Raw genomic sequence first — 21,089 nt, 5'->3', positions numbered from 1 at the left:
CAAACTAACATAATCATAAATCTAATTGTCACTTTTAATACTTGGTTGCAAATCCTTTGCAGTCAATGACAGCCTGAAGTCTGGAACCCATAGACATCACCAGACGCTGGGTTTCGTCCCTGGTGATGCTCTGCCAGGCCTCTGCTGCAACTGTCTTCAGTTCCTGCTTGTTCTTGGGGCATTTTCCCTTCAGTTTTGTCTTTAGCAAGTGAAATGCATGCTCAATTGGATTTAGGTCAGGTGATTGACTTGGCCATTGCAGAACATTCCACTCCTTTACACTTAAAAAAAACTCTGGTTGCTTTCGCAGTATGCTTTGGGTCATTGTCCATCTGCACTGTGAAGCGCCGTCCTATGAGTTCTGAAGCATTTGGCTGAATCTGAGCAGATAATATTGCCAGAAACACTTCAGAATTCATCCTACTGCTTTTGTCAGCAGTCACATCATCGATAAATACAAGGGAACCAGTTCCATTGGCAGCCATACATGCCCACGCCATAACACTACCTCCACCATGCTTCACTGATGAGGTGGTATGCTTTGGATCATGAGCAGTTCCTTCCCTTCTCCATACTCTTCTCTTCCCATCATTCTGGTACAAGTTGATCTTGGTCTCATCTGTCCATAGGATGTTGTTCCAGAACTGTACAGGCTCTTTTAGATGTTTTTTGGCAAACTCTAATCTGGTCTTCCTGTTTTTGAGACTCACCAATGGTTTACATCTTGTGGTGAACCCTCTGTATTTACTCTGGTGAAGTCTTCTCTTAATTTTTGACTTTGACACAGATACGCCTACCTCCTGGAGAGTGTTCTTGATCTGGCCAACTGTTGTGAAGGGGTTTTTCTTCACCAGGGAAAGAATTCTTCTGTCATCCACCACAGTTGTTTTCCGTGGTCTTCCGGGTCTTTTGGTGTTGCTGAGCTCACCAGTGCGTTCTTTCTTTTTAAGAATGTACCAAACAGTTGATTTGGCCACACCTAATGTTTTTGCTATCTCTCTGATAGGTTTGTTTTGATTTTTCAGCCTAACAATGGCTTGCTTCACTGATGGTGACAGCTCTTTGGACTTCATATTGAGAGTTGATAGCAACAGATTCCAAACACAAATACCATACTTGAAATGAACTCTAGACCTTTTATCTGCTCCTTGTCAATGAAATAACGAACTCCCATGAGGGAATAACATACACCTGGCCATTGAACAGCTGAGCAGCCAATTGTCCAATTACTTTTGGTCCCTTAAAAAGGGGGGGGGGGGCACATATCAAATGTGTTGTAATTCCTACACCGTTCACCTGATTTGGATGTAAATACCCTGAAATTAAAGCTGAAAGTCTGCACTTAAAGCACATCTTGATTGTTTCATTTCAAATCCATTGTGGTGGTATACAGAGCCAAAATGATGAAAAATGTGTCAATGTCCAAATATTTATAGACCTAACTGTATATCCTCATAATTGTCTATGAATTCGTATCAATTAGATACTCTTTGGCCTTGTTTTTATTTAGCCTACTTATTCTGAAAGAGTTGAGATCATTATTTTCGCTAGCAAGATCTCATTCGATTATTAATTCCCATTAAGCCTATACCAGCAGGCACAATTAAAGAAATGTGATCTGATTGATTGGGGTAATGAGGCACTTAAGATGAGCCTATACATTTCCCCAAAACTTAGCTTCAACCCTTACGACGAACGGGGCCCAGGTCACTGATCTATATGGCGTGAAATTAGTGCCAGGAGAGCGAGCTCTGTAAAAACGATTTGTAACTTTCAAAAAAGGATTTGTGTCTCTGTAGAAAATGATTCGTGTACTTGCAAAAAAAAGTTTTGTGTCTCCGTAGAAGAAGGAAAGATTTGTGTACTTGCAAAAAAAGATTTGTAACTTGCAAAAAAGATTTGTGTACTTGTAAAAAAAAGTTGTGTCTCCGTAGAAGAAAAAGATTCGTGTACTTGTAAAAAAAAGTTTTGTGTCTCCGTAGAAGAAAAAGATTCGTGTACTTGTAAAAAAAAGTTTTGTGTCTCCGTAGAAGAAAAAGATTTGTGTACTTGTAAAAAAAAGTTTTGTGTCTCCGTAGAAGGCGGGAACACTGCTCCCAAAACCATCTAAGCCAATCAAATATAGCCATTTCTGTGTCTAGTATCATTAGACATTTTCGTCTGTCTATCACACAAAGAACGTCAGCGAATAAGAACAAAACTGGAATGCTGATGATTTCAATGGCGAGTCATTTGGTAAGTAGTTCAAAATATCCATGGGCATGTATCTTTAATGCAACATTTAAAGATTATTCGGTTAGCACACTCTTAACAGTATAAATTAATGGATAAGAGTCGTAGTAAGTTACATTTACATTACATTTAATCATTTAGCAGACGCTCTTATCCAGAGCGACTTACAGTAAGTACAGGGACATTCCCCCGAGGCAAGTAAGGTGAAGTGCCACAAGGACACAACGCCATTTGACACGGCCAGGAATCGAACCAGCGACCTTCTGATTACTAGCCCGATTCTCTAACCGCTCAGCCCCTGTTGAATAGTTGAAAAGTTGAATAGTTTTTTAATGTAAATATGTATACGGATATTTAATTAGACGACCAGTCATTAAACCTAGCATTAGTTGGACAATTTGCAGCTAAATTGCAGCCGGTAAGCATCATACTAAGCGTTCACAACTTTACATGTTTTTTAATGTTGGTGTATTCGCCATGCTAAACTAAACATGAGCTGGACACACTGGATAGATCTCAAAAGTTGGCCGGGAAAGTTCAAAACTTCAAAAAGTTAAGTTAAAAATATATGGATCTTTCACTCTAGAGTGTATTATTTACTGCCAGCTTTCATTTCGAATGAAAACCTCTAAGTATATTGAGTGATTTCGCGGCAGTTCCCTGCCATTTAGCTGCACATTGTCCAACTAATGCTAGGTTTTTTTTTTTACAAGTACACGAATCTTTTTCTTCTACGGAGACACAAAACTTTTTTTTACAAGTACACACATCTTTTTCTTCTACGGAGACACAAAACTTTTTTTTACAAGTACACAAATCTTTTTCTTCTACGGAGACCCAAAACTTTTTTTTACAATTACACGAATCTTTTTTGCAAGTTACAAATCTTTTTTGCAAGTACACAAATCTTGCCTTCTACGGAGACACAAAACTTTTTTTTGCAAGTACACGAATCATTTTCTACAGAGACACAAATCTTTTTTGCAAGTTACAAATCGTTTTTACAGAGCTCGCTCTCCTGGCACTAATTTCACGCCATAGAAACGTTCCACACAGGGTTCCACATAACTTTGAATCCAAAGATCTCAAATCGCAACCTCTCCTCGCGTCATCAAAAAGCGCCCAAAACGTACGTTTGGTTAAAAGACCAGGCCATTCCGTTGGCCGAGCACCCTGCCCCTATTTGTGAAATGAAAGGTAAATTCCTCAGACATTTCTTGCAGAATACATCTGGAATTACATGGCGGATTTTGACATGGGGCTTGTCTCTTTGTCGGGTTTATTTTTCTTAAGGGTTGGTTAGCCACCGAAAATTTAAGGCAACGGGTGGGTACCGTGGACCAGCCCTGGCGTCTCAAACGAAAACCACCATAAATAATGCTTGGTCCTGCTGCAATGGAAGTAAACAGGGATGAGGCAGAACGCTGCATTGACATTGCAATCACTGCGTTAACAAATAACCAACCTGAAAAAGCCCAGCGATTTCTAGAGAAGGGACAGAGACTTTTTCCGACTGAAAAGGCTAACGGTGAGCAGTTAGACATGAATGTGGTATTACGATTATGCTGTGAGGATAGCTCAATTACTGGTGCACGCGTCGTCTGCTCCAGACCAGCATCCCAGATAGCTGGGTTAGGCCCGTTGTAACATTATAGGCTATACGTTACTTATGGCATTTACATTGTTGTCAACAAGGTAGTTCACAGCCAGTTTAATAGTTACTAATTATGTTACAAATTGCACACACTCAATCATTCTCAGCCACCAAAACCGGGCCCATAACAGCCCTGACAGCCATTATGATAGCCTACTGCCTGGATATTTCTGACCCAGTCATACAGTTAATATAGGTTTTGACTGAAACTGCCTCGCTTTCTTTCATTTGTTCTACTGTTGTTTCAGCATTGCTGGAGTTGATTGCAAAGAATGGATTTGCCCCGTGCGAAAGTAACCTCTCAGGAGCCAGTGAAAGCACAGGCACTGGTCACTCAAAGCTTGGGGAAGGTGGGAGGACATCTCAAGAAAAGGCTTCACATACCCCTTCATATACCTCAGACCAAATGGATGCAGTCAAGAGGTGTGTAGAATTCAGTACCAGCTTAATGGGCTGGTACTGAATTGCCCTGGGTTATCCTGAACTCATGCTCTCTCATGCCTCAGCCCCACCTTAACTTCACATATTCACTTAACCCTATCCCTTTGTTTCTGCAGAATAAAACAATGTAATGACTTTTATGAAATTCTTGGAGTTAAAAAAGATGCCTCTGAAGATGATCTGAAGAAGTCATACAGAAAACTTGCATTAAAATTCCATCCAGACAAAAACCAAGCACCTGGTGCAACAGAGGCATTTAAAGGTAATAGCTACTCATGTTTCCACTATTATACCCATTAGCATCCTGCCTCCCATACAAAATTGTAATTTTTCTCTACAGCCATTGGAAATGCATATGCTGTTCTGAGTCACTCTGACAAAAGGAGACAGTATGATCAGTGTGGAGAGGAAAGAAAAAACCTGTCGAGACAAGGGCAAACCAATAGGAACTTTGAGGCAGATATTTCACCCGAGGATCTCTTTAATATGTTCTTTGGGGGTGGCTTCCCATCAAGTGAGTCTTACCTGTGAAGTCAAAATTTCACTTTTATTGAACATTTCCCAGATTTTGAATGATACTACTTTGAAATTCTCAAGGTAATGCCAATGTATACAGCAACGGAAGAATGCGCTTTCAGAGACCAGAGAGAAGAGAGCGACAGAGAGATGTGAGTTTGCAGTTTTACGTATTCATTGTTGGGCTCGCAGGAGCCCAACAATGAATACGTAAAAAGTTTGGCAACAGGAACTTTGTATAAATGTTACATAGCGAGGGGAGACACTGAGTCACACTGAGATTTACTACTACATTATGTTGTTAAAGCAGATAAAAGGTTAAGTAAAGATATGGAAGAAGTATGTACCATTCTCATTGGCATTTATTGTGTAAAGTAACCAATATTTTCCGCTAGTTAGGTTACAGGTAGTTGCAATCCCTTTCTTGCAGTTGTCTTGATAGTTTTTGTTGGGGTGTGGGTTAATGGGGTTTTGCAGGGAGGCTTTGCACTCTTCATCCAGGTTATGCCTATCCTCATCCTGGTCATTGTGTCAGCCCTCAGTCAGATAATGGTCTCCAGTCCCATCTACAGTCTCAGCTTTCGACCGTGAGTGAAATCCTTACCTTCACACACACATCTAGGAGATGTGGAGCGCTCGATTTAATGCAATTCAGATGTTTCTTCTTTCACAAGACGTACAACTGACATGCATAATGGTTATAAAGATGTAACATAACAGGTCAAATCAGCCAAGGAACTGCACACTGTTTTAACGTTGGTAGCGTATTTCTCTGGCACCAATGCTATACTGTAGTTTTATACTATGTTTGTGCTATTGTGCTGTAATCAGTATTAGGCTATTACATAATGTGATTATATGTTAGTGTGTATTAGTTAGAATCTTACCAGTGAATTGACTTGTTTGTACAAGTCAGTCTCTGTTACTGTCTTGTTACTGCCAAACTACTATTATCTCTGAGAGACACAATGTTGTATTCATGTGAACTCCAGTATGAAGTTTCTCTTTCCTTGTCTACAGGTCAGTAGGTCACACACACAAGAGGCTGACTGAGACCCTCAGGGTGCCCTATTACGTGGGCGATCACTTTACCAGGGACAACAAGGGAATTAATTTGAAGAACGTGGAGAGGAATGTGGAAGATGAATATATCTCCAACCTCCGAAACAACTGCTGGAAGGAGAAACAACAGAGTATGTTTACTTTGAGACCCCTCTCAATCTTATCCTGGTCTTATTTCATATTGCAACTAGAGAGGGTACAATTTCTGGGGAAATTGTAGGGTGTGCTTGCTTGCGTCGGTTGGACAAGGGTCCGTTTTTTAATTACATTTTTACAACTGATATTTCTGTATTTTATATAAAAATGCATACTTATTATTTATAAAGATTACATAGATTTAAAAGCATTTTTTTTTGCTGCTCATTTACAACTGAAAATACGAGTGAAGTGTAGAATGAAATGGATGTCTTCTCATTTCCCCTGCAAGAGGCAGCCTCATCGTTGAATCAAAACGAATAAATTTGGCAGACCGGTGTACAAATTGACCTAATCTCTATGACTTAAACGTCCTTTTAAGTTTTTCCCTTCTCGTGATATTTTCATGCATTTAGCCTACTCATTGCATTCATTCATTAATAAAGAACCCCCTTTGAAGATTATTCTACGACGTTACCCGGCAGTAGAAGATGGAATCGCGATTCAAACAGTACCATCTGCTAACTGAAAATATGCCCCCCAAAACGTAAATAAGCTTGACATTTATTTAGTGGAAAATCGCTCATTCATAAAAAGCTCACTGGTAGCGATCATTGTAAGGTAACAACGCAAAATGCGATATAGCCCTGTGTGGAGAAGCTGTCCCGGTAAATTCTACTACTACGGTACAGTACTAGACTACTGCTGTGTTCCTCTCGGTAGCGATTGCGTTGGTTGAATTCGATTAAACGTTCAGTTGTACGGTTTAGGCTGAAATTAATTATTTTCATGAACAGATTGACAAAGTTTAGGCTGTAGCAATGAAGTTCAGGTTAGTAGTTAGATAGACTTTTGATTTAAGTAAGGGGAGTGCCGAACATGTTCTGTCGCCGTTTGACTTCCTAAACAGCTGTGTACTGTAGATGTTTTTGTCGTGTGTCTCGCGTAGGCTACAGCGTTGCAGTGATACACTGGATTGAAACCACAGGTAATGATAATTTCACCCACAAATCGTTTACTTGTAATCTAATGTCATAATAAATCCTACAACGAAAATGTATATGTGAGGAATGTTTATTTTAACGATTGAAAACAGATAACGCTACATCATAGACCACTGTAGTATGTGTTACCCGGGCAACACAGGCTAATGTCATGATGCTAATACTTCAGTGAAATAGTAGACTACTGTTTCCGAAAGTAGATGTACTTCCTTAATAATATCAGCTTATACTTTACATTACACATGACAATTGTGTGTCATATCACAAAGTAAAATGAGTAAATAGTTATCACCCTGGCCTCTTTGCTTGTGGCGTTCCTGCAGCTGCCTTGCAGTAAAGCTAAAGTTAGCCTAGCTATCCCCCAAATTAACAGATGTGAAACGAATGTTCTGCCAAAGGTAGTCACGCGTGTTTTCGTGACGTTAGTGACGTAGTGACGTTAGTAACGTCAGTGACTGTGGCTAGCAAATTAGCCACCGTTAGCTTCACTTTTCGCCACAAAAACTTAACTTCAGCCTAAACCATGCAACGGAACGTAAATTCCAATAGAAGCAACTCAATCGCTACCAAGACGAAACTTTTGACACCTACGTTGTCAATGTAGGCCAAATATTGACTGAGTTTTAGGGGGGCAAAAAGAAATAAAAATAATAATAATATGTGAGAGAACAAAGGTTGTGCTCTCGCCGAAGGCTTGAGCACACCCAATAATAATATATATGTGAGAGAACAAAGGTTGTGCTCTCGCCGAAGGCTTGAGCACACCCAATAAATAATAATATATATGTGAGAGAACAAAGGTTGTGCTCTCGCCGAAGGCTTGAGCACACCCAAATATGTAATTATCATCATTTTGTATTATATTTATATTACATAATTTCAAAGAAACTCATAAGTCAAACAATGTGATAGACTCAAATGGAAATTCTTTAGATTCACACTATCAGTATGTTTTGAATAGTTTAGTAATGCTATTTTGACATGAGTAACACTTGATATGACACAGAAAATCAGAAATAACAGTTTCCCTCTACAGCCATGTATGGTAAATGATGGATCTCTTTTTTCTGATGCCTACCTAAAAAAGTTTATCTGCACAGTTTAATGCAGATAAAAAAATAATATCAGTATGTTGGCTTGTTTCTTTCAGAAGAGGGCTTGCTGTACAGAGCACGATATTTTGGAGACAACGAAGTGTACCTGAGAGCACAGAAGATGGGCACACCAAGTTGCTCAAGATTATCTGAGATCACAACTTCCATACATGGTTAAAATATGTCCTATTGTAAGCATAGGTAAGCTCCCTAAACAGTTTTTCCTTTGATCTTGTCCTCATGTCTTGCATCCCAAAATGTAATGTGAACAGCAATGTTTCCACAAAAATATTTTCCTTTTCACAGAATTTAATAAACAATAGCTTCACTAGCTGTAAATAGAAACGCTTTACCACATTCACAACAATGCAGATGACACATCAAAAATACTATAAACAAATCTCAATTCTTGAGATTGTAGAGAAGAGGATAAGATGCAGAGGAGAGTTGTTGAAAGGAAATGACACCCTGATACTGTAAATAACTGACCTGAATGGCAAAATTAACTCCAGGTTCTGAGGAATTGGGCCCTATTTAGAAATTCACTGTTGTTGACTTTTTATTTAAACTGGAGTAGAAACACTATAAAACTGGTAATATGGAGCGTGACCATCATCACAAATTAGCAATTGATAAACTGAGTATGCTTTATATGTATTTATTGGATCATATCAGTGAAGATGCAGACTCATTGAAACTGAGAACTGTTTGCTGATACAACTTATTGTGTACATTATATTTGTAACTATGCAGGGATTTACTGTATATAAACTCCTGAGGCATATACCTCTTTTGGCTTGCACAGAGATTTTTTGATTTGTCTATTGAAAGTATGTGAACATGCAAGAGAAGAGTATTTATTGTAGGATTCTATTTAATGTTTGTTTTTATTATTCAAAATGAATAGTTTCATTAAAACACTAGTAAGTAAATCGTTTTGTCCAAAATGTACACCGTTTTTACTCTTAAGTGGTCAAATAAACATCGTAAATGCTGTAATGTAGTCATCATTCTGTATACGTGATGAGCAAAGCGAACACAGTTGGCAGTTGCACATAGCTGGATATTGCAGTAGCCAACATTGTACCATGGCTCTGTGCACGTTCGCAAATGGTATTGGCTTGTAGGTCACTCCCTGTACCACAAGAGGGTGCTATGCAAGTGTATATTACAAGTACCTGAACGATGCCTTTGTTCTCATTTGCCATCCTTTTCCCTGAAGGGACCACGTCTGCTTGGATAAAAGAAAAATACATTCTGGAGAGGCATTTGAGCACAACTGGGTGCTTGTTTAGGGAAATGGGTTGAAAAATTCCCCTTCCGCTGAAGTGCTCACTCATCACTGTGTACTGTACAGTAGAGTGGGGGCTGGCCCTCGTTGACTTGTCTGGTGTCTCTGTCATTGGTGTTTGTGTAATTTAGTTATTTTTGGTTTGACATCCTACCTTTTATGAATTTATCCACACAAAAACTTCAAGAAGATACTGCTTACAATCACAAGACCTCCTTTGTTGGCAGTTCCCACTGTCCGCAGAGATGGGCAGAAAGGCTTTTGAGGTTGCTGCTCCCGCTCCATGAAATTCTTAAATCTGACCTGAAGATGCCGGAGCATGTAGCACTGGCTGTGTTTCAAGATATAGAAAATTTTGGAGGAGGGCCTACTTGTCAGTGCTTTTAAAATTGTGAATCCTTTAATTGTGGCTATATTTATTGGCATTGGATCATATGGTTGCTGTGTTTTGCCCTATGTTGTGCTATGTGTTTTAAATTGGTTTTGGCTTGTTGATAGTCTTGGCCAGACACTCCTTTTCCGAGTTAAATAAAAACTAGGTTGTCCATAAGCCAGTAAACCTTTCACAGTCCACCCATAGTAATACCAAAGTGTAAACATCCACAGAAAGGATGGAACATTGAATGTTAATAAAAAATAATTTATTGTCTGCAGTCAACATGAACATACAAAAACAAGTGCATGGTGGATATTTGAATATCAAATAAATAATGATGCACTGATGAATATGCCAGTTTGAAATGGGATAAAAGTAACATTTCATTTCTGAAGAGCACATAGAAGTACTTAGTAACCTAGGCCTAATTTTTCTTCAATCAAAACTGTAAGAATTGTCCCCGTTCTATTGTGTGCAATGCCACTTGACAAGAATGGCAAAATGACAAACAAAAAACATCACAATGGTCTTACAAATTTACCATAAAGCTAGCTGCCACATCTAATTACAAAAGAAACTGAGGTAAACATATTGAACCCAGTGGTTCGCAATTTGCCAAGCTGCAATAAGACTCCAGAGTCTGGATTGAACCGTTACTTGTGGTTGGCCACCATTTCCCCAAAGTACCTTGTACTCCCATTCCATTTCAGTACAATTAGAGAACAAAACAAATACATGTTAACAACTTTGTTTTTACAGTTAAGAAGAAAACATACAGTTATGTATGTAGATTTCAATACCAATGCTAATTTGGGAGCTTGGAATGGCATAATGAAAGTTTACTTGAGTAAGAATTATGTCCAGTGCTTGGAAACAAGTCTCTTTGGGTTCCTTAGCACTCTTCTATAAGCAAGTCTTCGGAACTATACAGTTTCTTTTTCATCACTCTAAAGCCAGTGCTTAATCTAATGGCTTGCCTCATTACTGGAATGGAGGCAGACTTGGTACCAAAAAGCCCTTGGATTTTAGGCCACAGTCCCCTAGAGTCAAGCCTCAGAACAAGTGTGAGCTGAAAAGTGGGGACAAGGTAGGGGTCCACTGATATCTGCTCCACACTCTCACACTCACTCCCCTGCTCCACACACAAGTCAATGAGCGCCCCCCTTAGGCCACAGGGCTCACTAGCTGCCAGGTGGAGGAGCTCTCGGCCGATGTGCTCTAGAAGCTTCTCTGGGATGAGCAGCTTGGAACATCTCAGGGTATGGTCCTTAGCTTCCCGCAGACTTCGGGCAATGAGATCAACAATGTCTTTCAGAAGGGTCTCCTCCATTGGGTCGTAAAACAGGTCCCCGTCAGTTGCAGAGATGTCAGAAGAAACATCAGATCCTTGAAAGAACGAACAGGACAAATGAGTACCCCATCTCCAATAGAATTATGACTGGGAGGATATTCCAAAACAAAAAGCTATCAGAAGAACTACAAAGAATTATGCAGAATTGCAGAAGTTAAAGCTGGTATTCACCTGAGTCTGAGAGGTCGCTCCTGCTTCCACTGACTGAGCTGGAGTCACTGCTGCTGTTGGCTCCTGTATTGAATTCGGTCAGTCTCTGTACTAGTTTCCCCCAGGAAAGACGTCTAGGAGAGCTGTCCAGAGGAGACGGGGGTGCGCTGGCACTGTCAGGGACGTTGGTGGTGGCAAAGTGAGTAGACATCATTTCCACCTCCAGTGTTTAATTCTTAGCTGCTAAGGACCATCAAGTTAGAGTCTGTGGAAATAAAGACATTCGTTAGAGTTTAACTAAACATACTGCGTTTCGAATGTACGGAGACAGTTAAAACCGTTAAAACATTAAGCAATCAATATTAAAATAAATGGGGTTCTGGCTGCAGTCAGACTTTGCTGCCAAGCCAGCTCCTTTGTTAAAGAGGGCATACAGTAAAACTGCATAAAGATGTCATCAGCTTGTTTGCCAGCTGGCAAGCGACACATAGCCTACATATTTTAATCTAAAATAAATCATAAGTAGGCTACTTACAGAAGTAAATGGAGAACTGTTTCCAGCTTGATGAGCTTTAAGAACAATAGTAGTGTTTCCGTGACTAACGTTTAATTCGGATCACTCCACTGTTCCTTCTCAGTGCTTCGCTTTCCAGCTCTTTGTGCTCCTCTGCTGCAACAACAAGTCTTTATGCAGACTGTGGAAGTACACGCCCACGTTTCTACTTTCCAACCAATCAGAATCTAAGGTACGTCATCGATTCTGTGTTTGCCTGGTAACATGCCTGGAGAAAGAAGAGTGACAGTGCGAAAGAAAGAAAAAGAAGGGGTTTTTGGGAACCCCACTGTGATTTTTGTCGAAAATCTACAAGCCCAGACATGTAAACATTCAATAATCCTTAATGTAAATGTTTAGGGCTTTTTTTCCCCGTGTGGAGACATGGAGTATACAAAGTGTAAAATGTACTCCAGAGCTGCAGATACACATGACATCATACCTTTCACATTTGAAAAATATTTTCTAGAGTATCCTGCCCACACTGCAACAGAACAACCGAGACTAATGAAGAATGGTTAAAGCATGATTCTCAAAATGTTGACTACATTACTGTTTGGTGTTCCAAAAATGTTGAGGATGCTGTTAACGTTATTGACGAAAGCATCCCATTCTCTTTTAGATTAAGAATATTGAATTTAAAGATAGGAGTAGGCTATGTATGATTTACTGTCACCGTGATTTCATTTGTAAGAGTCAGTGTAAGTAATTCACTGACAGCCAGAAAGATGGTCAAAATTAATCAGATGGGCAGCATTAATCAGATGTGCAAAATAGGATTTTGCATGATACGCAGCCAAACGGGCTTGTTAGACATCCTCAAGACAATCTAATGCTGACGATGAATCATGTATAGGCTAGAAAAAAGAGGGATCTCTAAACTAATGCAAATATCTTGGCTAACACAGTTTATGTTGAGTAGCCTGACCGAATTAAAACAACAACAACAAAATGTATCTTTTTGCATATTCATGTAGCCTATCATTTTAATTAATCTGGCACAGAATGTGGGCAATAAATTAATGTCAAGGTTAAAACAGCTCCATCTTTCTCGGGTAAACATTGTCTTGCAGAAGAAACTCTTGACGTCCACCCTAGTAAAAGAAAAAAAGTTTTGGATGGCAGCCAGAAAAATACGTAGGCTATAGCGAGAACATGTGAGATCTGGAGAGGGACGGACTGTACTGCAAAGGAGGAACTCAAAGAAAACAACAGAAAACAAGTGTGGGTAAAGAGCATGTTGTCATGTTCCTACAAGGTATTTGCATCCTATTTGCATTGTCTGCTTCATTGTAGGGCCTTATATTAAATAGTTAACATTATAAAAACGGATGAAATTAAGTGAATTGTCTTTGAAAGGTGATTTTTGCTATTTCTTATATTTTGGAATACTGTAAGGGAATGCAAATTGTATTTAATATTTATAAGAACTCATAAAAGTAAACGAATTAAGGAACTGACTGCTGAATCATGTCCATCTAGGCTAAATAACATCAGCTCAAAAACAACCTCGAAAGCATAAACATAACACCTTTAGGACCCAGAGTTTTGCATTGGTAGTAGAATACGCCCCTTAATGGAACACAAAAAACCACAAGACAATCAGTTGTGGCCCAGAACAGTACATTCTGTACATGTATCCAGATACAGTACACTCATAAACTCCACCTCTTATTCACACAAAAACCCTCATTCACTGCTGTGGTCCTGAGTAGAGTTCATGAAAGACTATGTATACATACCTCACCAAAACTATTAGCAAACCCACATTTTACATGAACACAAGCTAAACTGTAGCATGCTTCTATACCTGTATAAAGTTTGAGTACATACACAGTAATAGTTTAATGTTTTAGACAGAGATGGTAAAGCCACAATGTTCCAATACTAGTAAACAGAGGCAGCATGAGCAGTTCCATACGTGTCTGGCATGCAGGCCACATGGACACCAACTGACCCTTAAATGCAGACATCCCAAGTCTCCCGGAAGTTCCGGGAGTCTCCCGCAAGAACATACTCTTTGTTCTTGCCTGTCCTCTAGTGACTGCCTGACGCAGTTAAGAAAACAGCTGTGAGGACATTCTGGAGGGGTGGACCAAGTGATGAGCTGCAATTCTATGAAGAGGCTTCTTCAGAATTATGAGTATCAAGGATGCCATGTGGATCAACAATATGCCCTTGCTGTGGATGTCTGTAGTCACCCCAGGTACTAACAACAGACTGCACAGCATTGTCAAAAAAAATAGTATTGCCAAGGCTTAGTGGTATTGTTAGGAAATGTGTGACTATAATCGATCTTTTCACAAAAACAAAAAGCAGTCCATCCAAGTAATATAATCAATATTTTATTTAAAGGTTTAATCAATGATAATCCAATAACATGTCATCATATCAATACTCAGTATGAAGTGTCATCATGATTTAATAAAAAATTGTACTCAAGTAAGATATATTATAGTTATTATATACTGTAGTTATATATGATGTTCTATAGTCAGATTTATTATAGTATTAAAGAGTTTGCAATAATGTTTCACCTTCACATACTTAATCACTGATAATACAGAACATTTAGAGCCTGGTCCTGATGAAAAACACAGTGAAATAATTGACAAAATAAAATGTTTAGGTTGTGCAAGTTAAAATCAAGACTACAAGACTAGTTTTCTGAACAGTTCTCAGAAGTGAACACATTTATATTTCATGATGGGGTGAATCCCAAAAGCTGTTCAATTGGTTTGTATCGCCATTCGTCTGCTTCCAGCTCCTCAACCAAACTTGCCAGCTTCTCCATTCGAGACACCTGTTGATCTAAAGACACAAAAAAGGTTACTACGGATACAAATATATAAAGCTAACTCAAAAGGTGTCCCTAAAACACAACTCACTGACTTACCATGTTTCACCTGCTTTAGTGTGGATGCAACCTGATAGCTGAACACAGACTCACACAAAAATCTGTCTGAGCCATCTGAAAAACAAAGATGCAAACTTTTACATTATTGTTAATACTATGTGCACAGTGCCCGTGATGCAGTGGGTGATTAAGATGTCAGTGAAACACACAAATACAGATTCCTTGAACTATAGATAGGGCCCGTGATGATGTCGGTGACACACACAGATTTCTGGAATTATAGATAAGATACCGCAGTGCCTGTGATGAAGCTGGTGATGACAGTTTTCTCAGTGGTTTTGGTACCTATATTTCTCAGATCACAAAATGTACATATTGGTTCTCTGTAAAATTGTCTTATCTCCACAAACATGTAAACATTTAGTTCATAACAGAAGTTATTACATGCACAATGGTTGAGCCAGTTGTCATAATTGTAGGCTTAATTCATCATACACCGCTTATACTTTTGCAATGTGCAGGCAGTTTTGACATCAGTAAACACGTTTTCTGCACTCCGTTGGATTATAAAAATGACACCTGCAAAATATAGCTACACTTTGCAGAGTGCCCGGTTCTCGAGATATTCGCTGCAGACTAGAGGACCAATCAGAGTGAAGGGACTGGGATGCAGAGAGCAAGCCAAACTGGAGGCAAATTATTTTACGTCAAAATGCTAATCTAAACAACGGCAGTCCATTGGATTATAAAGAGACACATGCACATGCAGAGACACATGCAGAATAACGGTGCGTTTACACTGCAGCGACGCGATGCGAGCGACAACATGTTTTCCATTCATTTTCAATGGAGCCAGGCGAATCGCTTGCGTGGTGCATTGTGGGTAGCGACGCGACGCGATCGAGTTGAGATTTTCTCAACCTTATGCAAATGAGGAGCGATTTTCGCTAGCGATGGCCAATGGCAGTGTTTTCTTGTTTCTCGTAACGTAGCAACCATGGTAAACATTTCTAGCTTTCAGTTTTTAAGATGGAGGAGAAACTAATCGCCTGTGTGGCTGCATATCCAGTCCTGTACGATACGTCTCTGTATTTGTACAAAGACATTAATAAAAAGAATGAGGCCAGGCGCAGGTTTGCCGACGTTGTCGGTGCTCCTGGTGTTTTTTTTGTACTTTGTACTCTCAAACAAAGTTACGTTCCAGGGAGTTCCAGCCGGGCTACTACTATAAACCCGGCTGGAACTCCCTGGTCGTATCGACAGATTAGCAGAGACTTTGAGTACTATAATAAAACGTTTTTACACATGTCAACGTGTATGTCTATTAAACAGTTTTGTATTTTGTATACAAGTTGTATTTTGATCGATGTTGCGAGTACGTAAACCCAAGTCTGCACACTTGGCTATGACAACTACAACAGTGACTTTAGAGAACTACAATTCTACATTAATCTGTTTGATACGCCCCCGCGCGTGGTGAACTGTGGGAAGGCGAGCGATGGCAAGCGATTCGCGTCGCTGCAGTGTAAACGCACTGTAAGAACTTTGCCTGGTTTTCGAACTGATCATGGGAAACTAAACCCATTCTAATTTGCACACACACACACACACACACACACACACACACACACACACACACACACACACACACACACACACACACACACACACACACACACACACACACACACACACACACACACACACACACACACACACACACACACACACACACACACACACACACACACACACACACAGAGAGAGAGAGAGACAGATTCCTGGCATTATTAGAGAGATAGAGTAGCATTTGTATCGCTCTGGATAAGAGCGTCTGATAAAATGACTAAAATGTATCTGCTCTACGGCTAAGTAACAGACAAAGCAATTAAATGAAGGCTAAAGGATGTAGAACATTATCTAACTTTCCACATTATGCAAGCATGACCCTATCAAAGATTTGTGACAGGAAAAAAAAGAAGAAAAAAAACTTCACAAAAACACAGAAAGAGGAATAGAGCCCCTCAAGCCTCTCTGCTGTCCCACTTAGCTGTGTTCCCTTTGTCTTTGACCATGAACCACCCACTGCTCTACTGCATGACCCAAACTAGGCACATTAATTAGAGCAACAGGAATATGATGCAAGGGCGAGTAACCAGATGGGCTCTCTCTTCCCACTAACAAACCCTCTTGTCGTGTGGTAATGACGGAGAGAGGGGTGGTTGGTGACAGTGCACGTCTTCCTTCTGGCACACCAGCAACCTCAAAAGTGGGTGCTAACTGAGCTGAAATTATTTTTAGGCAACACTTTCCCTTACGAAAAAAATATATTTATTGATGCAATCAAGATTCAACACAGGTACATTAAGTCATGCAGTATAGCCAATACATTATTTATTTTTCTAACCCAAAAGGGGCATCCACAGGCCAATACTCATTGTCTTTATCACAGGCGGAAATAAATATTCTGGTACTGATAGCATAGCTATTTTATTTTTTATTTATTTTTTTGTATTTTTTCAGAAAGCATACAAAGAAATGATTTTATTTCCAAGCTCAACTCAAAATGATTGCTCTGCTTGCCAATATAATTGAAGTATCTTGTGACAAAGCAACTTGTCTTTAATATACTAAACTATAACTGAATATGGCTTTATCTTCTTTCTTGATTTTTATGAGGGACTTTTATACAGCAGAATATAAATTCATTTTTCACTGTAGAATAATTTGGCTTTGGTGACTTTAATTGTATTGAAATGTTGTTGCTAATGGAAATAGCTTAAACAAAATTAAACATAGCAGGACCCTTAGATTTGTGGCATGTCTGTTTTTATTTTTGCACACCAAATTCTCACAACCTATGTTATTATTATAACAGTGATGTACAAGGAATCTCCCTGACTGGTAGGGATTTCATTGTTAGTCAGCTGGCTAATGATGCATAAAATAAAATAGAATTCCTATAATTAATGAACTCTCGGGCTTCTGGTCAGGCTTCTGGTCCGACCTAATGCCATGGAAAAACACTCGAGAAAACTCAGAGAGAAAAAATAGAAGACACCTTGGGAAGAGCAATCCAGTAGGGATACCCTCCTCCAGAGGTGGTCAGTGAGAGAGAGAAGTGTAGACCAGAGGCTTATGCACAAGAGTAGATGATGGTGACAAAGACATCCAAAGTTCTGAATCAGTAGAGCATCTGCAGTGCTCCACATTGGCACCTGTCAGTTCAAGCAGTGATAACCACCGGGATGAGAAGCACAGGATCAGCACGACACCACAGGACCAGGTAGGGGGCAGATAAGGGACGGGGAACCTTGGTAAGACCTTGGTAAACTGACTGGCTGGGTGTCCAACTTCACAGGATAGTTTTTCTTCACTACACTTGCTCATATAGAAGAGTCCAGCCATAGCATCTTAATCTATTTATGTGGTCAAGTTTAGATAGCTTTTTTTCTTATTGCCATGTTTCGCTGTCAGTGCACAGACAGCTATGAGTCTTGACAAGAACATCATGATGTAGAAGAGTTGGAGATTCTTTGCACAGCTGTGCAGTACCATAAGAGGAGAAAGATAAATAGAAGAACTACATGATTGCACACAATAATAAAGCCATCAACAAGCTAGCGAGCTGGAACTCAGGTCTCACAAGGACAAATGTACTGGCCAACATACTACTTCAGGCTACAACGGTGCTACAAAAGATTATTTCCAGTATAGAAAATAACTACACTACTTAAATATAAATACATACATATGTTAACAAATAAAGGCCACATATGCCTTGCATTGACAGAACAAAGAAAGCAACTGTACCAAAGAAAAAAGGGTTACATATCCAGGGTTTCCCGCAGCACGTTGCTTTGTAAGCAACACACGCCTGCCGCCTTAACTACTTCGTCAAAACGCTTTTTTTTAATAGCGATATCCGTGTTACTCTGTCCTGTTTTCTCCCTTTCATTCCAAGCCGTGACCAATGCCAGTCTCCCTTCTCTGCAGAACGCATTCGTCTATCGCATTAGTCTATCGCACAAACTAGCCTCCCTGCATCTTCCTATTACTGATCTTCATCTCTGGCTATGTTGCTAGTTGTTGGCCTGCCTTGTATGTATGGAAAGAGGAAAGACAATATGTGGCAAGACTTTCACTTGCCCTGACAGCTGGCTGCAAAATCTATTTTCTTCTAGTTTCCAACACTCTTTGCAAAACCTGCCTCTTAAGATATTCCACTTCTTCTTAGCACCTGCCTGACAAAAAATATCCTAAGATTAGTATTTGTTTAACATTTTAGATTTGTTGCCTCAGGTGATTCATTCACTAGAACAGTGTACTACAGCTACCGAGATGGGATATCAACAGTAGCCTCTGTTTTAGCTGAGGTGGCACAGACCAGGGACACTTTGGTGAATGCCGTTGTCAATGCTGTTAACAAATTCAGTGTCATAGGTGTAGGAGCTTATGGACAGAACAGTGATGGCGGGACCCTGCATGTGGGTGGGCTCTAAAAGAAGGGGAAAAGGCAATTGCCCGACGATGCAACGCTGCGACTCGGACCCCTGCTGTTGGGGATGCAGCATTTCCTCTCTGCAGGTACAGTCTAGAGTGCCTGACAAAAGTTTGGAAACAACTAGTCTTTTATCGTTTTTGAGAGACACATGCATCTCTACCCGGGACGTACACTCCACAAGCGGGTATTCAACGATACCCTCTGCAAGAGCCCGACGGATTGTGGAGGACACCTTTAGAAACCTGGTCCCTGAGTGGCGGCTCTACCAGTGAGTCCTTTGAGCCCTGGCACAGCTAAGACTATAGTAAGAACTAGACTTATCCTCCGCAAACTTGTCCACACTGACGTCCTGCAAGCAATGGCCTTGCCCTCATGTAATACAGAGGACAACTGTGAACCAACAGCTGTACACAAGGAGGTTAATGTTACCCACTAATAACTTTAACAGGAGTGCCTATTGAGTGACATTTGGTAGATAACAGGTGCTGCTAGTTTATTAACTGCTACTCTTCAATATTGTTTATTAATTCCTTTCGTGTCCGAGTTTGTAAACTCTAGTTTACTAGGTCAAACATATTTTAAGCCATGTAGGCCTACCCATTTTTGCACTGGCTCTCGTTAGGCTCTACAAAACAGACACAATGTAATGGATTGATGCGTGGTTGGGATATTGGCAGGTAGAGGCGGCAGAGAGATGAATGTTCTCCAAACTGATGGCCTTCATGGGCAAAGTCCATTATCAGCTGACTTATCATACCACAGTGATCAATTGAACACTTCTGGCAGTCCTTCCTCTAACTAGCCGCAATATTCACTGCATCCCCTGAATGGCAAGAACCAACAAAAAAGTGGTAAACAACCAAACAAGCAGAGCCAGCTAGGAGGGTGCTAAGGCTAGACAGTTCCACTACAACATACCTGACTCACACCAGTGTTTTACACCCTCTATGCATGTTGCATATAATACGGGATGTCATAAGTAAATCATTAATAAATGGAGCTGCTCTGTGGTTGTTTGGTGTTGGTGCTGTTGTCATTGTTGTTTTTTGGTATCTAAGTTGCCTGTTTGTCAGACGATTACTTTATGGAATATGATGAATTTGCAAAAAGACTAATACATACAGTATGTATCTCTGTAAGAGAGATTTACAGTAGTCTAATGCCAGTTGAATTGTCATAGACACCCTAAAGTGCTAAGACAATAAGAAGCCTACTATACACGACAACAACGTCTATCTGAAGCCGGTCTAGAGGGCACAGAATCCATGGCATATTAACAATTAAGTTACCTTCCATCATTTCACCAGCACCTTTGGGATAGGTATAGAGAACTTTTCGTGGGGGGATGAGTTCTGAAGCACTGAACCCAGAACCAGTCACGGAGCTCCCGCTAACACCCCCGGCAGAGGAGGATGAGGAAGACGCTGCCATCCTGATCCAAAATGAGAACAGTTTCACGTTAACTCTCAGTGTAGTGTAGCCTATGTTGTACGCACTTTGTGATCTCAATAAGTGCTACACGTTGTACTAGCATTAGCAATCCCATAAACGTCCGAACGCTTTATGACAATCTAGCTAAATATAATATTCCTAGACTACCTCCCAAGTAATAATATTACACAAAGCAAACCGTAATAGTCTATTCACTGAATACACCTTTGTAAGTTGGCTAGTCCATGTAAAAATAGACAAATCGTTAGCTAGATAACTAGTTACCGTAAGTGCTTTTTCTGCTTCTGTGTTTATGAACGTCGGGGATGAAATTTGATGTTAAATACAAAGGATTCTTCATGTCAGTTTACAGCCCGCCACGAAGCTCTATCCACGCACTATATATCTCTGTGACGACGTAACGACTTTCTTACGCTA

At 40.0% G+C, this 21,089-nt stretch overlaps 3 protein-coding genes and 1 long non-coding RNA gene across 6 annotated transcripts; 2 read left to right on the top strand and 2 right to left on the bottom strand.

Annotated features, from left to right (window-relative positions):
* The first annotated feature begins 3,366 nt into the window (after nt 1-3,366).
* Nucleotides 3,367-10,070, top strand: dnajb12b (DnaJ heat shock protein family (Hsp40) member B12b). Of its 2 annotated transcripts, none has more exons than XM_062475659.1 (9): nt 3,367-3,760; nt 4,135-4,309; nt 4,444-4,589; nt 4,668-4,841; nt 4,925-4,995; nt 5,321-5,430; nt 5,864-6,036; nt 8,195-8,339; nt 9,361-10,070. In XM_062475659.1, the coding sequence occupies exons 1-8, from the start codon at nt 3,610-3,612 to the stop codon at nt 8,314-8,316; spliced, it is 1,122 nt and encodes a 373-aa protein (XP_062331643.1). In that variant the 5' UTR covers nt 3,367-3,609; the 3' UTR covers nt 8,317-8,339; nt 9,361-10,070. The 2 variants fall into 2 exon arrangements, with proteins under 2 accessions (XP_062331643.1, XP_062331642.1); XM_062475658.1 differs by lacking the exon at nt 9,361-10,070 and having other exon boundaries at nt 3,409-3,429; nt 3,526-3,760; nt 8,195-9,148.
* Nucleotides 10,054-11,996, bottom strand: ddit4 (DNA-damage-inducible transcript 4). Its single transcript, XM_062475661.1, has 3 exons — nt 11,842-11,996; nt 11,328-11,571; nt 10,054-11,191 (listed from the first exon to the last, which is right to left on the bottom strand). The coding sequence occupies exons 2-3, from the start codon at nt 11,518-11,520 to the stop codon at nt 10,698-10,700; spliced, it is 687 nt and encodes a 228-aa protein (XP_062331645.1). The 5' UTR covers nt 11,521-11,571; nt 11,842-11,996; the 3' UTR covers nt 10,054-10,697.
* LOC134031910 (uncharacterized) lies at nt 11,945-14,569 on the top strand. Of its 2 annotated transcripts, none has more exons than XR_009931963.1 (3): nt 11,945-12,052; nt 12,933-13,117; nt 13,901-14,569. It is a non-coding gene; the product is annotated as an uncharacterized LOC134031910 (long non-coding RNA). The 2 variants fall into 2 exon arrangements; XR_009931964.1 differs by lacking the exon at nt 11,945-12,052 and adding an exon at nt 12,246-12,376.
* Nucleotides 14,292-21,078, bottom strand: anapc16 (anaphase promoting complex subunit 16). The gene is made up of 4 exons (XM_062475662.1): nt 20,937-21,078; nt 20,510-20,652; nt 14,756-14,830; nt 14,292-14,670 (listed from the first exon to the last, which is right to left on the bottom strand). Exons 2-4 carry the CDS (start codon nt 20,649-20,651, stop codon nt 14,561-14,563), a joined length of 327 nt encoding a protein of 108 aa, XP_062331646.1. The 5' UTR covers nt 20,652; nt 20,937-21,078; the 3' UTR covers nt 14,292-14,560.
* Between the last annotated feature and the right edge of the window lie 11 nt (nt 21,079-21,089).

The sequence above is a fragment of the Osmerus eperlanus genome, chromosome 12, assembly GCF_963692335.1.
Source record: "Osmerus eperlanus chromosome 12, fOsmEpe2.1, whole genome shotgun sequence".
NCBI classification, from domain to species: Eukaryota; Metazoa; Chordata; class Actinopteri; order Osmeriformes; family Osmeridae; genus Osmerus; species Osmerus eperlanus.
Note: the sequence above shows the minus strand (reverse complement) of the source record. Positions and strands in the feature narration are given on the sequence as shown.